Source organism: Ahaetulla prasina, chromosome 4 (genome assembly GCF_028640845.1).
Source record: "Ahaetulla prasina isolate Xishuangbanna chromosome 4, ASM2864084v1, whole genome shotgun sequence".
NCBI classification, from domain to species: Eukaryota; Metazoa; Chordata; class Lepidosauria; order Squamata; family Colubridae; genus Ahaetulla; species Ahaetulla prasina.
This window is the reverse complement of record NC_080542.1, coordinates 81,708,367-81,721,696: the sequence shown is the minus strand read 5'-3', so window position 1 is coordinate 81,721,696 and position 13,330 is coordinate 81,708,367. Positions and strand designations below refer to the sequence as shown.

The window sequence follows — 13,330 nt, the reverse complement described above, 5'->3', positions numbered from 1 at the left end:
CAAGCCAATCCTGCATCTGGAGAAGGAGTAGTCGGAATGCTGTCTCGAGATGGGATGGTGATTGGAGGATATGATCGACTGTCTATCCTGTCTATTTTGTTTTATGTTTTTTCCTTAGGGCTAACACTTCTACTGCAGGAGGGCCGAATGATCTCCAGCATGGGTTTTCCCTTTGATGCATGCTTGCTATCAGCTGCCATAGTAACTGGGGGGGGGGGAGCATGGCATTGGGGTTTGGGAAGTAAGCTGGTGTGATGAAGGCCTATGTGAACTAAAAGGGAGGTTTGCTCTCAAGAATTACTGCACTGCTGAATGCAGTTGTTTACACCCAATGGTCAAGGCCAACCATCATAGAACTCCAAATGGACAAAAGCACCTGAAGATGTGCTCCACATGACACGGGACATGGATTAGCATTCAGCCTGGGTCCCTGGGGGGATGAATTTGGGGAAACTTTCAGTATGTAACTTTCACCCCTTTTTGTTCAGATCTTGCTTTCCTTTCACTGCTATTTTTTTTAATTTTATTTGTCACATCATTATATATAAGCATAAGCATGAAATAACTATATGATATATAAGCATATATATAAGCATAAGTATGTAATAACTATATTAAATTGGATACAATCAAAGGGAACATATGGACAGGAATGGTAGGCACGTTGGTAATCTTATGCACGCCCCTTACAGACCTCTTAGGAATGGGGTGAGGTCAATAGTAGATAGTTTTTGGTTAAAGCTTTGGGGATTTTGGGAAGAGACCACAGAGTCTGGTAGTGCATTCCAGGCATTAACAACTCTGTTTCTGAAGTCATATTTTATCCCCAAATAGAATTGCTTTTAAATAGAATGTTTTCTGAAACTTATAAGAAATTGCTGTTAAAGGTACCTCATCCATACGCTTTGCTTGTTGATGCATCCATGTATTATATCAGTGCAGATCCCTAAGCAGCTTTCTACTCTGATGCTCACCAAATATGCTGGATTTCAACAGTCATTAACCTCTGCCAAATAGCCTGTGACACTGATGTTCTTTACACATAAATGTGTCTATGCTGGGAAAGAACGTTGGCTTAGTATTCCTATCTCAAGTGGTCAAATAGGAAGATAGCATCTTGGGATAAAGCTTTTTATCTCTAGAGCAGGGCTGTCAAATTCCTGGCCCACAGGCTGGATGAATCATGTGCTGGCACGCCCACACCTGGTTTAGTGAAGACGGGAAAAGTCCCAATACATCACGTGACGCCACCGTGATGATGTGAGTTTGATACCCGGCTCTCATTTGCTATCCTTTCAAACTTAGTAATAGTACCTCTTCTCTACTTTAGTGGAGTCAGAGGTTTTCTTTTTGGGGTAAGACAAAAAGTCTTACAGAATTGTAAGAACTTAATTTCTGTGTTTATCCTTCATTTTCAGTGTTGAGATATTACTTTGCCTGTTGTTATAGAAAGGTATTGAATATAAAGTGTATGTTTTACACTTTGAACAGTAACTAAAAATATCTAAAAGTTAAGTTTTATTTTTTGGTAAGAGGCCATAAAATTATCAATTTTATTAAATCCTCTATAAATATAGTGGTATTTAAGAATTTGTGAACCTGTTTATATTCTACATCTATTTGCCATACAGAAATCTCTAGTTTAGATCATTTTTCTCAATAAATAAATGAACAAATATAATATTTTTGAGTCATTTGTGTAATTGGGTTCTCTTTATGTAATTTTGGAAGTGTATATAAAACAGATCATGGTTTGGAGCATATTTGTTCAGAAATACGGAACATTCAAAAGGATTCGCAAATTTAAGCATTGTTACACTTTATAAATTATATACCAAATATAATTTTACAACTCCTGGCTTTAGAAATAAAATCTATTGAAAGGGTTTTTATTCCTGGCCATGCATGAGCTAAGAGCATTCAGTTATGTTTATTGTATAAACTATACTCCTCAAATTAAGTGGGAGTCTCCAGCAGAACACAAAATTAAAGAAAGAGAAATTACAGGCTTATTTCAAAAACAGACAAAGCAAAACTGATTTTCTAGTTTTTCTCTAGAACAAAGATTCAACCCTTTTGTACTTTCCAATGATGGTTATTTCGTATGTGAGCCTTAATTCAGACTTATTCCCTCCTTCCCTCCCACAGAAAGAACGGGATTTAGAATTAGCTGCTCGAATTGGCCAGTCATTGCTAAAGAAGAATAAAACTCTTACTGAGAGAAATGAACTTCTTGAGGAACAAGTAGAGCATATCAGGGAAGAGGTAAGAATAGTCATGGATGCCTATACACAGAATATTTGCTTGTTCCTGCTTCAAATGAAATCTGCTTTCTTTATTTGCTGATACATTTTTTCCTTGTCTGTTTCATAACAGATTTAAAGGATTCAGATTTGAGCAGATAGTAACAATGGATCCATGAGCTGTTTGACTTTCCAACTTTATTTTTTTATTTACTTACTTACTTATTTCCCACTTTATTGTTTTTATAAATACTTCAAGACAACTAACTTACCTAATACTCCTTCCTCTTCTTATTTTATCCACAACAACAAACCTGTGAGGTGAATTGGGCTGAGAGACAGTGGCTCGCCCAAAGTTACCCAAATGGCTATCATGTTTAAGGAGGGACGTAAATTGAAACTTATATATTCTAAGGGTAAAAAAAAAGAATGTATTTACCAGACTATATTTTACTACCATATACTTCAGATATAATATATTTAGACTGCAAATTAACCAAATCCATTTTCCCCAATGGGTGTTTTTTTGCCAGAAACTGGAAGTAAATACTAGAAATTGGCAAAAAGCATTGCATATTACAATCATGTCAGTGTGGAGTACTGCAATGGCCACATAGATGAGCCAGAAGCCAAGTACCCAAAATGTGATTGTGTGGCCACTTAACATCGATAAAGCATTTTAAGTAGTTTTGGAGATATCTGTCATACTTTGATCGGTCATTAAGTCATAAGTTGAGGACTATCTGTACACAAATACTTTAACTTTCATCATCTTGTAAGCTGCCCAAAGCTGTTCCAATGATGAGATGGGCGGCATATAAATTTAATAAATAAATAAATTTCTCTAGCAACTCCTTGTGCACACTTAATGCTATAACATTCTATATGTTAATGCTATAACATTAACAGATATTCTGTTAATATTTCATAATGTCAGTTCAAGTACTAGGGCTTTATGAAATTCATGATTACAATGAAAAATTATTTTTAAAAGTAGAGCATAACACAGTCTCTACAGTGCTGCCAATAGCTTTAGGTCTTCAGAAAGCTTAGAGACCACATTAGGGAAGCAAAATAGAGAACTTTGTCCCTTATTTGTGTGGCAGCATGTGGAAGTGGCTGGCATTTTGGACCACCCACAAGTGGATTGCATTAAGGCTGTTAATCAAGTGGTTATTCCTACAGCTGCATGGCCGATTCCAGAATCGTACCATGCTGCGAAATGACAAAGCTGGGGTGAAATTCACTTACCTTCCCTACCAGTTTGCAAATGTGTGCATGCCGCCGTCTGTGCATGTGCAGAAACTTAAAATTGTTGCAGAAAAGTGATATCATGATGTCCACATGAGTGGGCCTCCAGCAGCCACCACTACTGGTTCACCCCTGTGACAAAGCAACACATTCCCATGATATGGAAGGAGCTCTTCAAAGGTAAGTGAGGAGGAGTTTGTAGTACCAGAGGGGGTGGGACTCAGGCATAAGTCCAGCGGGGAGCAGCTGGGGGAGGGAAAAGGCCTCTGGGGACCCAAGTCATGGAAAATAGGGGAGGGGAGGCCCATGTCAGATGGGTATGGCCAGCACTGGGCCTCCTCCACTTCTGAAGCATCCTGTGCTTTGCTTAATGATGTGTGTGTTCATTAATGGCTGCATCAGGGAGAGCAGTGGATGGGGTGGCTAAGTGAGTCCATTTCATTTAGTAGCTGTTGCAACATACAACCATAATGGATGGACTCCATTATGGTGATATCTTGCCTGTCCTTTGCAAAAGCCAAGATGGTGGATAAGTGGCCCTCCAGATGTTACTATTAATAGTAAAATGGTCTGCAGTGAGAGATGCTATGATTTGAGGCAGGGTAACAGTAGAGTTACAGGTTTTCTGTTTCTGTGGTAAAGCAAATGTTAAAAAAATATTTTTAAAGATTTGAGGTGATTTGGCATTTACAGAAATTTTTGAAGCCCTTTCTATTAATGTTACTGAGCAAGTATCATACTTCGTTTACCTAATCTAGTATGAAGAGAGGAATAGATTTGATAATTAGAGTTATTTTGAGGTAAGATGGGCAGCCAATAAAATTTTATCAATAAATAATTAAAATAAAACTGCTGGTTCTTTGTACATAGATATTGGTTCCAACATTGCACTGTAGCAGTATGAAGTCTTATATTGTGATTTGTCACCAAATTATGGAAAGTTTCCATTGGTATATATAATCTAAATAGCTACAGCTATACAGGTAGTCCTTGATTTATAACCAGTCACTGAGCAACTATTTGAAGTTATGATTTACTTGAGAAAGGGGACTTATGGCCTGAATCCAAAGTTGCCCCCCACATTCCCATGACAGCATTCAGGTGCTTGGCAACATAGCTGCATTTATGACCATTTGAGTGTCACACATTTTACAATGGTTGAAAACTGGAACTTTACAACTCAGCAAAATTGCACATATAGCAAATGATAGGTTTGCATTTATTACTGCTACATTCACTGAATGACAACTATCAAAACTTGTAAAATTGGGCTAATGAGGGGAAGGCTCCATTACAATCGTAACTCAGGGATTGCCCATAGATAAAACACAGTGATGAATTGACTGCTTCGAATGAAAAGTTGTGGCAGCACTCTAAATATGGTCTTGGAATTTAAGATCTAAACTTTTTTCCTGGTGTGGAACAATTTTCTGTTTCTATTTAAAATGTTATCACTTATATGACAGGTATTTTCCCCTTTAATTTGTTCAGGTTTCTCAACTGCGTCATGAGCTGTCCATGAAAGATGAGCTTCTGCAGTTTTATACCAGCGCTGCTGAAGAGAGCGAGCCAGATTCCATCTGTTCAACTCCGTAAGTATAGGATGAAAATCAGAAATGTTACTTAGGCTATATATAATTGTTTCAAGTGTGAAATTTCATAGAAAGCTCAAAATATTTTTAAAATGTTTGAAACAACTTTATATTTAGTATGGGATGCTTCAGAAGATTCTTTGCCCAAAACAGTTTGAAATATTTGTTCTTATATATATTTGTACTGTCTTCTTAATTACTTTATATATGCCTTACAATATGAAGATTATTTTTAAAGATTTTATGACAGTTCTTTTTTATAATTTCATGTAGTGAGCAGAAATTGATTTTTTTTGCTATTTTATAACTTAAATTTCCACATTAAAAGTGTGTAGAAAAAAAGGAAATGACCCTAAATTAATTGACCAAAATGCTATGAAACTCTTGTATTTTAAGCAGTATTATTGTTGAAGTGTTATTTTGCAACTCTCTACAGGGATTATAAATAAAAGGGACTATCTATAAATGCTTTAAAATATATATTTTACTAGATTGAAGAGGAATGAATCATCTTCATCTGTCCAGAATTATTTTCATTTTGATTCTCTTCAAAAGAAGCTGAAGGATCTCGAAGAGGAGAATGTTGTCCTTAGATCAGAGGTAAGCTTCATTGCTTTTTAGCAATCATAAATTTGTCTTCCATTTTCTCTTTATAAATTAGCAGCTTGACAAAAAGACATAAATCATAATTCTTGTAGCCCATAATTGATTCTTTGATAATACATGTCAACACCCTTATGTACCCATTATTTTCTATTTTTATTTCCAGATGCAACAGTTTTAGTTAGGACAATCAAAGTGTTATTGAATAACAGACTACAGAGTGATATTGTATTATTTATAATAAAATGATGAGATTTTTTCCAGGTTTAGAATGGTCCAAATATGTGCTGCATAACAGAGTACACCTGAAATTCTGGAAGAAAAAATAATGCAGAGAAAGAGATTTGGAAAGTATGAGTAGAAGGATAAATCTGGAAAAAAATCTGTCTCCTAGCTGTTTAGATATTAAGAATAGATATTTATTGGTAGGGAAGACAAAGAATATACATTCCAAGAATCTTTTTGTTGTAAGAGCTAGGAGAATAGCCGTGACTTGCCTGGGCTGCACTGAGTGAAAAGGAATTGTCTTGATCTACATATAAAATACATAATAATATTAAAATATTTTAATTGATCTTGTGGGGCTGCATTATTAGCTGCCTAAAGTCACATGCATCCTATAGCCCACAAATTTGTCATACCTGCTGTGAGCAGATTTGGGCCTCTTGGGCATGGTGAGATGGGGAACATGCTGTGACTTCCAGGGCTCCTGCAGCTTTGTGCATACTGTTGGGCTGGATGGGGGCTGAAATGGTGGGGGGGGGGAGAGGTGAGTGGAGACATTGAAGTGCTTCTGTAGTCTTGAGTGCAGGGAGACTTCCAAGCATCTGAATTTTCATCATGAGACCACAGGGGCCCTGCAGTGGCTGTAACTTTGGGCACAAATTGTAAGTCACATCATTCAGCATGTTAGTAATTTCAAACGGTTACTGAACAAATAATAATAAGTCAAGGTCTACTTGTATCATTACATTGACTGATATTTAGTACATTCAATTATTACTATTGTATTGCTATACTGTAGAGAACATGTTTTGTTCCTATAGTATGCTTTAAAATAGTTTGGTCATCATGAATGATCATGTCAGGATCACTTTGTAAAATTGTATAATTCACTTTATAGAATTTAGTGACCATTCAAAGTTACAATGGCACTGAATAAAGGGACTTATGACCATTGTTCAGTTACAACTGTTGCAGCAGCCCTGTGTTCACGTGATCAAAATTTGGACACTTGGCAATTGATTCATAGTTATGACGGTTGCAGTGTCCCGGGGTCATGCGATCCCCTTTTGCAACCTTCTGACAAGGTCAAAGCAGAAGTTAGATTCACTTAACAGGGTTACTAACTTAACAACTGTGATACTTTGCTTATCAAGTGTGTAAGAGAAATTATAAAGTGGGGCAAAACTCACTTAACAAATGTTTCACCTTATAACAGAAATGTTGGGTTCAGTTCTGGTTGTAAGTTGAGGACTACCTGTACATTTTTATATTTCAATTATCCCTGATGTCTTGAAATTATTTTTACATATTTCTCTCTTTTTCTCTTTTCAACATTAGTGGGAGTTTGTTATTAATTCACTATAGTTGCAGAGGAAAAGGGGAAAGCTGAAAGTTTTGGCTGTCCTTCAGTACTGTGTACTGTTAAGAAAAACTTATTTTAAAAAAATCAAATAGCAGTGCTATAATAGCAAGATGTTAATTGAGTTTTTCATTTCTTGATATTGTAAACAGGCCTGCCAGCTGAAGACTGAAACCATTACTTATGAAGAGAAAGAACAGCAACTTGTAAATGATTGTGTAAAGGAACTCAGTATGTTTTCTTCTTTGCTTTCTGGCAGAATGGATAATGGGGTTTTGCCTGAGGAGGTGGATTCTGTTTCATTTAGTTATGTTTCTTTAAAAAGTGATGTGATTAACCTAGTGTATATCACCTGCAGTTTATCTGGAGGGGAGAAGAAAAATGGATGGCTAGAGTAAGATAGATAGATAGATAGATAGATAGATAGATAGATAGATAGATAGATAGATAGATAGGTAGGTAGGTAGGTAGGTAGGTAGGTAGGTAGGTAGGTAGGTAGGTAGGTAGGTAGGTAGGTAGGTAGATAGATAGATAGATAGATAGATAGATAGATAGATAGATAGATAGATAGATAGATAGATAGATAGATAGATAGACAGACAGACAGACAGACAGACAGACAGACAGACAGACAGACAGACAGACAGATAGATAATTTGATCATTCATTCAGTCATTACCAGGTTGGTATTTTAAACATGATTCATACTTTGCTTACTTAGCTTTTAATGTCCATAAGCTTTGTTGGAGAGAAAAAATTTAAGTGCATACTAATTTAAATACATTTTAAAATAGTTACTCCAATGGTCTCATGCAAGCTAAATTATGGTGGAGATTTCTGCAGTGCCTAGACTATGTTGTATGAAATATAATTTGTAGTATGAACTTGAAGATGTATTTTTCTTATATATTTACCTTATTCTTGATTTATAATAGTTCTTGCTCACAATTGTTTAAATAGCATAATTAAGTGAGAGCATCTGTGGATTTTAGCTGGTATTTTTAATCAATAGTACAAATTTAGTGCACATAATTAAAATAATGTTATGATTATGATATAAAAATTATTCGAATCTAATATGACTTTATTAAATGAAGCAAAAACTATTTCATAGTACTTAAAATCAAACTGTATCTTCATAGTACTATGCTGGCTTTAAATTTTAACATCTGTAGTAAAATGATTGGAACTATGTATGATTTGAAAAATCATTGGTATACATTGTACTATATTTTTTTTCTTCTTTGTTCAAATGATCCATCTTTCTCCCAATATAATTTAATCAAAATTTCAGTATAAAGTTATTTTATAAAAGATCTCCAGTCTATCTTTTTTATATTTTGACGTTATTCAAAGACTAATTTATAGTGGGCAAAAACTAGTTTGGTCCAGTGAATTGACACTTCTAGTTTGTTAAATAATGGTTCAATGAAGTGTCTCTGATTAAAATATTTCAAAATATAGTTTAAGTATACAGAATCTGCTTCTGATAGAATAGTTTTGCCAAACAAATTATGGCTGGATCCAGAGAAAGTTACTCCTTCATTCATTAGTTCAGTTCATAAAATGTGTCTATTTTCTGCTGAATCCAGAATTGCATATTTTAATTTAGGTATAAAATTAGGGACTGTATAAAATATTTTCCAGATTACTATGTTTTATTTTCTAACAGACTATAAATAACCAGGATTGACCTTTTTTGGTATTGTTTTTGTATCCTGAGTATATTTGAAGTAGTCTGGAATTAGGATTCCTTTAAGTTAATTCTTATTTACTTAATTTTTTTTAAATCAATGGAATTTTATTTGAAATATCATAAAAAGTAAAAGTCTGCTCAATCTTTTATTTTACTGTCTTCATGAAAGAGTGATGGTATATTATCCCATTTAATTATTCTATTGTAGGAAAAGATCCTATTAAGTAGCAGCCTTATATTTAAACATAATTACTTTAGGAATTCAGAAAATGTATTCAGCTGAGTGCCCACAATCTTTTGAAGGCAAATGAAGAGGCTGACTGAGAAACTAGGGCTGAGAAATTTAAGCAATCTACACAAAGTTCCCAGCACAAAAATTGATTGAACTGTTTCAGGAAGGACAAAACATCCTGAAACTCTGATTCTTATTTCCCAACCTTTGGCTGGTTAGTAATTGTCTTTCGTTTTGTTTTTGGCTAAGGTGCTAAGGTTTTTCTTTTCATTTTGTTTTTGGCTAAGATGTTAAGGTGCTAAGTTTTTGGCTAAGGTGCAATAATGTTTACTTTATCAGTATTTTTACCCATGACCAGTTCCATGTACTTAATAGTGATTTTGCTATTTCTTTAAGGAGATGCAAATCTTCAGATTGCCAGTATTTCAGAAGAGTTAGCGAAGAAGACTGAAGATGCTGCCCGACAACAGGAAGAAATCACCCATCTTCTCTCTCAGATAGTGGATTTGCAGAAAAAGGCAAAAGCTGTAAGTTGATGATATTTAGCCACAATATGATGCAATCTCTTTTATCCCTTACTTTTGGATAGTCCTTTAAAACTTGAAATAGAGAAATCAATGATGCAATGATTGTAATGATGCAGTGTTGTAATGCTTTTGCTGTTGATCCTTTTTCAGTGTACAGTGGAAAATGAAGAACTTGTCCAACATTTGGGAGCAGCTAAAGATGCCCAAAGGCAACTCACAGCCGAAGTGAGTAATAATCAGGATTTAAAAACAGGGAAATGGATTTTTCCTAGTTACATTTTATTTTCATATCAGAAGAATATTTTTTATTAAAATTAATATTTATATGTTTTTGCATTCAGATTTTCTTGATTCCACATAGGGTTAAAAACCTTTACTGTGAGCATGCCATAGTATTTTTTACCCTTGTTTTACCTTATCCCTTTCTTTATATTTTTTTCGTTCTCTCCCTGATTTTTGATATATGCAGAAAGATTATTTTATTTGGCAGAAAAAGACATGGCAATCAAGATTCCTTCAGCATGTTAGAAATCCAAGAGGTACTCTTTATAGCTCCATCTGCACAACATTCTCCCAGGACCTTGGGGCTATTCTGAGATTCAAAACATCTTTTGCCACTTTTGATATTTTTTTAAGAAACAAGAATATAAACAATAACAGCTGGACATCATAATAATGATGCAGTTTTAAAGCTTACTCAGTATAGAGGAATACACAATTTGCCCCAGCTAGCTAAATAACCATTCTGTGCTTTGTATATCTTCTATGTAGATAGGAAAGGGAAGAAAAGACCACACCACCAGCTTCTTGCCATGTGTTCATTTTGCCAATGCAAAGGGCCAATGCTTTTGAAATGAATAATAGTTTTCAAGGAATAAATAATTGTCTTGGAAACCAACTATTGTATTTAATTAATTTGATGTATATACTGCTTATCTATTTTTCTCCCATTGTTAGCTATTGCACTTAGTAGTGCAATAGCACTAAGAATTTGCTTTCTGAACAAGTAGTAATTATGAAAAACATAATTATATATTGTAGAGGATGGAGAAAATAAGAATCCTTTCATTTATTGTGTTTTTGTAACAATATACAGAAAACCTGTTCCAGTCTTTATGTAGAAAAAAGAATTTTCAAATGAAATTACTAAAAAAACAAAATGAAGAATATTTATTCTGTGGGGTTTTTTTAATATGCTTCTCAGAGTCTAAATACAAAATTTTGCTACATTAAGTACTTCAGAAATTTTTGAAAAAAAATTAAATTTAATCAGGATAAAAAAATTGGATTTTTCACATGTGTGTCTGGGTGAATATTATCTGAAAATCATTTTAGTTCAACTGAGGGCTGTTGTTTCTAATATGAATGTATTCAAACATCAAATTATTAAACATAATTTTATATATACACAGGAATGTAAGCTATACTGAATGTAAGCTATATTTAAAATATAATATAATATATAATATAATATATATTATATTACATTATATTATATATATATATATATATATATATATATATATATATATATATATATATATATATATATATATATATATATATATATATATATATATATATGTTTTCTGAGGTTTTCACGGGTGTTTGTATATAGGTCTTTGGTTGTTCGGGTTTTCTCCGTGTAAAATTGGAAGTGTCTTGGCGGCGTTTGACGAAGTCTCATTCGTCATCTTCAGGCTTCAACCGTGCTTCTGGGAGCAATGTGTGATTGCAGTTGTTTCTTCCTTTTTAACTGCTAGTGGGGGTTTGAACTGATTGGGTGGGAGCTTGGCTGTGCTCTGATTGGATGGAGGGTTTTTTTGTGCTCTGATTGGCTGGGGGTGTGTCCTGTGTTGGTGGGGGCTTGGTTGTGCTCAGTTTAGTCTGTGTTGCAGGGGGATTTGAGCTGGTGAGCTGCATAGCTGTTGTTTGGCTTTGTGGTGGTGCTACATCTTCATAGTGGGTGTCAGTCTGCTGCATGTATGGATTGGAGGGGTTTGAAATGGCTAATGTTGCAGCTGCGGTCTGGCTTCTGGTCCTTGGTGCTTCATGATCAGTGTGGGTTTGGGTCTGCTTTCTGGGTGGATGTGCAGTGGTGACATCCTGTGTGGACCTCGTGAGTGTGGGTCTGGTGTCATTCCTCGTGTTAGGGACTCGTTTGTCAATAAGGCGGGTTTCCAAATGGCTGGTAGGCGGAGGTGTCATCTCGTTTGTTCATGCTGTGTGGGCGTTTTCTATCTCAATGGCTTCTCTGATTATTCTGTTGTTAAAGTGTTCAGTTTTGGCGATAGTTCTGGTCTTTTAAAGTCAATATCATGTCCTGTGACTTTAAAGTGTTGGACCAGGGAAGAAGTTAGTTCCTCTTTTTGAATGAGTTCTTGTGTTCTTCAATCGTGCACTTATTCTTCTGTTGGTTTGTCCAATGTATGTGGTGGGGCAGGCGGTGCATGGGATTTCATATACTCCTTGATTTTCTAACTCAATTTTGTCTTTGGGGTTTCTTAGGATGGTGGATATTTTTCTGTTTGTGCAGAATGCTGTCTTGATGTTGTGTTTGTGGAGGATCTTGCTGATTCTGTCTGTGGTGCCTTTTATATATGGGAGGAGGGCTGTGCCGTTTTCTTGTTCTCTGTCTTGGATTTTAGTGGGGGGTTCTTTTTGGATTAGCTTGGTAATCTTATTTGTTTGGAATCCATTGGATGTTAGTACGTTAGTGAGAGTGTCTAGTTCGGGTTTTAGGTGTTGTTCATCAGCTAAGCATTTTGTTCTGGAGATGAGTGTCTTGGCTACGGAGTTGATCTGTGCTGGGTGGTGGTGTGAGAGTGCGTGCAGATAGCGGTTTGTGTGTGTTTTCTTCTGGTAGATGGTGTGTCCTAGGGAGCCATTGGGTTTCTGTAGACTAAGACATCCAGGAAGGAAGTTGGTTATTAACTTCTGTTTCCATGGTGAACTGTATTTTGGGGTGTAGGCTATTGAGGTGTGTGAGGAAGTTGTCAAGTTTTTCTTTCCCGTGTGGCCAGATTATGAAGGTGTCGTCTACATATCTGAGCCAGAGTTTGGGTTTGTGATCAGATTTTTCTAGAGCTTGGGTTTCAAAGTGTTCCATGTAGAGATTGGCAATGACAGGTGAGAGGGGTGATCCCATGGGTGCTCCTTCTACTTGTTTGTATTTTTGTCCATTATAGATGAAGTATGTGTTGGATAGGCAGTGGTTGGTCAGATCTAGGATGTGCTTGAGGGGGTTATATTTGTTTTGGATAGCTGTCAAGGCTTCTTTGATTGGCACTTGGGTGAAGAGGGATATGACATCAAAGCTCACGAGTAGGTCGCTGGGCTGTAAGTTTTGTTTCTTTATGATCTCTATGAACTGGAATGAGTTTTTTATGTGTGAGGTGATGGATTCTGCATAGGGCTGTAGTTGTTTGGCGAGAAATTTGGCTAGGTTTTGTAGAGGTGAGCCTATGGAGCTGACTATGGGTCTAAGTGGGGTTCCTTCTTTGTGTATCTTCGGGAGACCATAGAGCTTAGGGCATCTGGATGATTTCTCTCTGGGAATGATTATTTGTTGGATTTCTTCGCTGATGGGGGAGGCTTTTAT

General features: G+C 35.7%; 1 protein-coding gene across 11 annotated transcripts in view; it reads left to right on the top strand.

Moving 5' to 3' along the window:
• TRAK1 (trafficking kinesin protein 1) overlaps positions 1-13,330 on the top strand; it is a 438,997-nt gene that overhangs the window by 308,037 nt on the left and 117,630 nt on the right. For all 11 annotated transcript variants that reach the window (XM_058184206.1, XM_058184203.1, XM_058184202.1 and 8 more), the window contains 6 exons: positions 2,149-2,265; positions 4,986-5,086; positions 5,578-5,686; positions 7,427-7,505; positions 9,599-9,729; positions 9,880-9,954. In XM_058184206.1, coding sequence (XP_058040189.1) covers positions 2,149-2,265; positions 4,986-5,086; positions 5,578-5,686; positions 7,427-7,505; positions 9,599-9,729; positions 9,880-9,954 — 612 coding nt within the window. The remainder of the gene's footprint in view (positions 1-2,148; positions 2,266-4,985; positions 5,087-5,577; positions 5,687-7,426; positions 7,506-9,598; positions 9,730-9,879; positions 9,955-13,330) is intronic.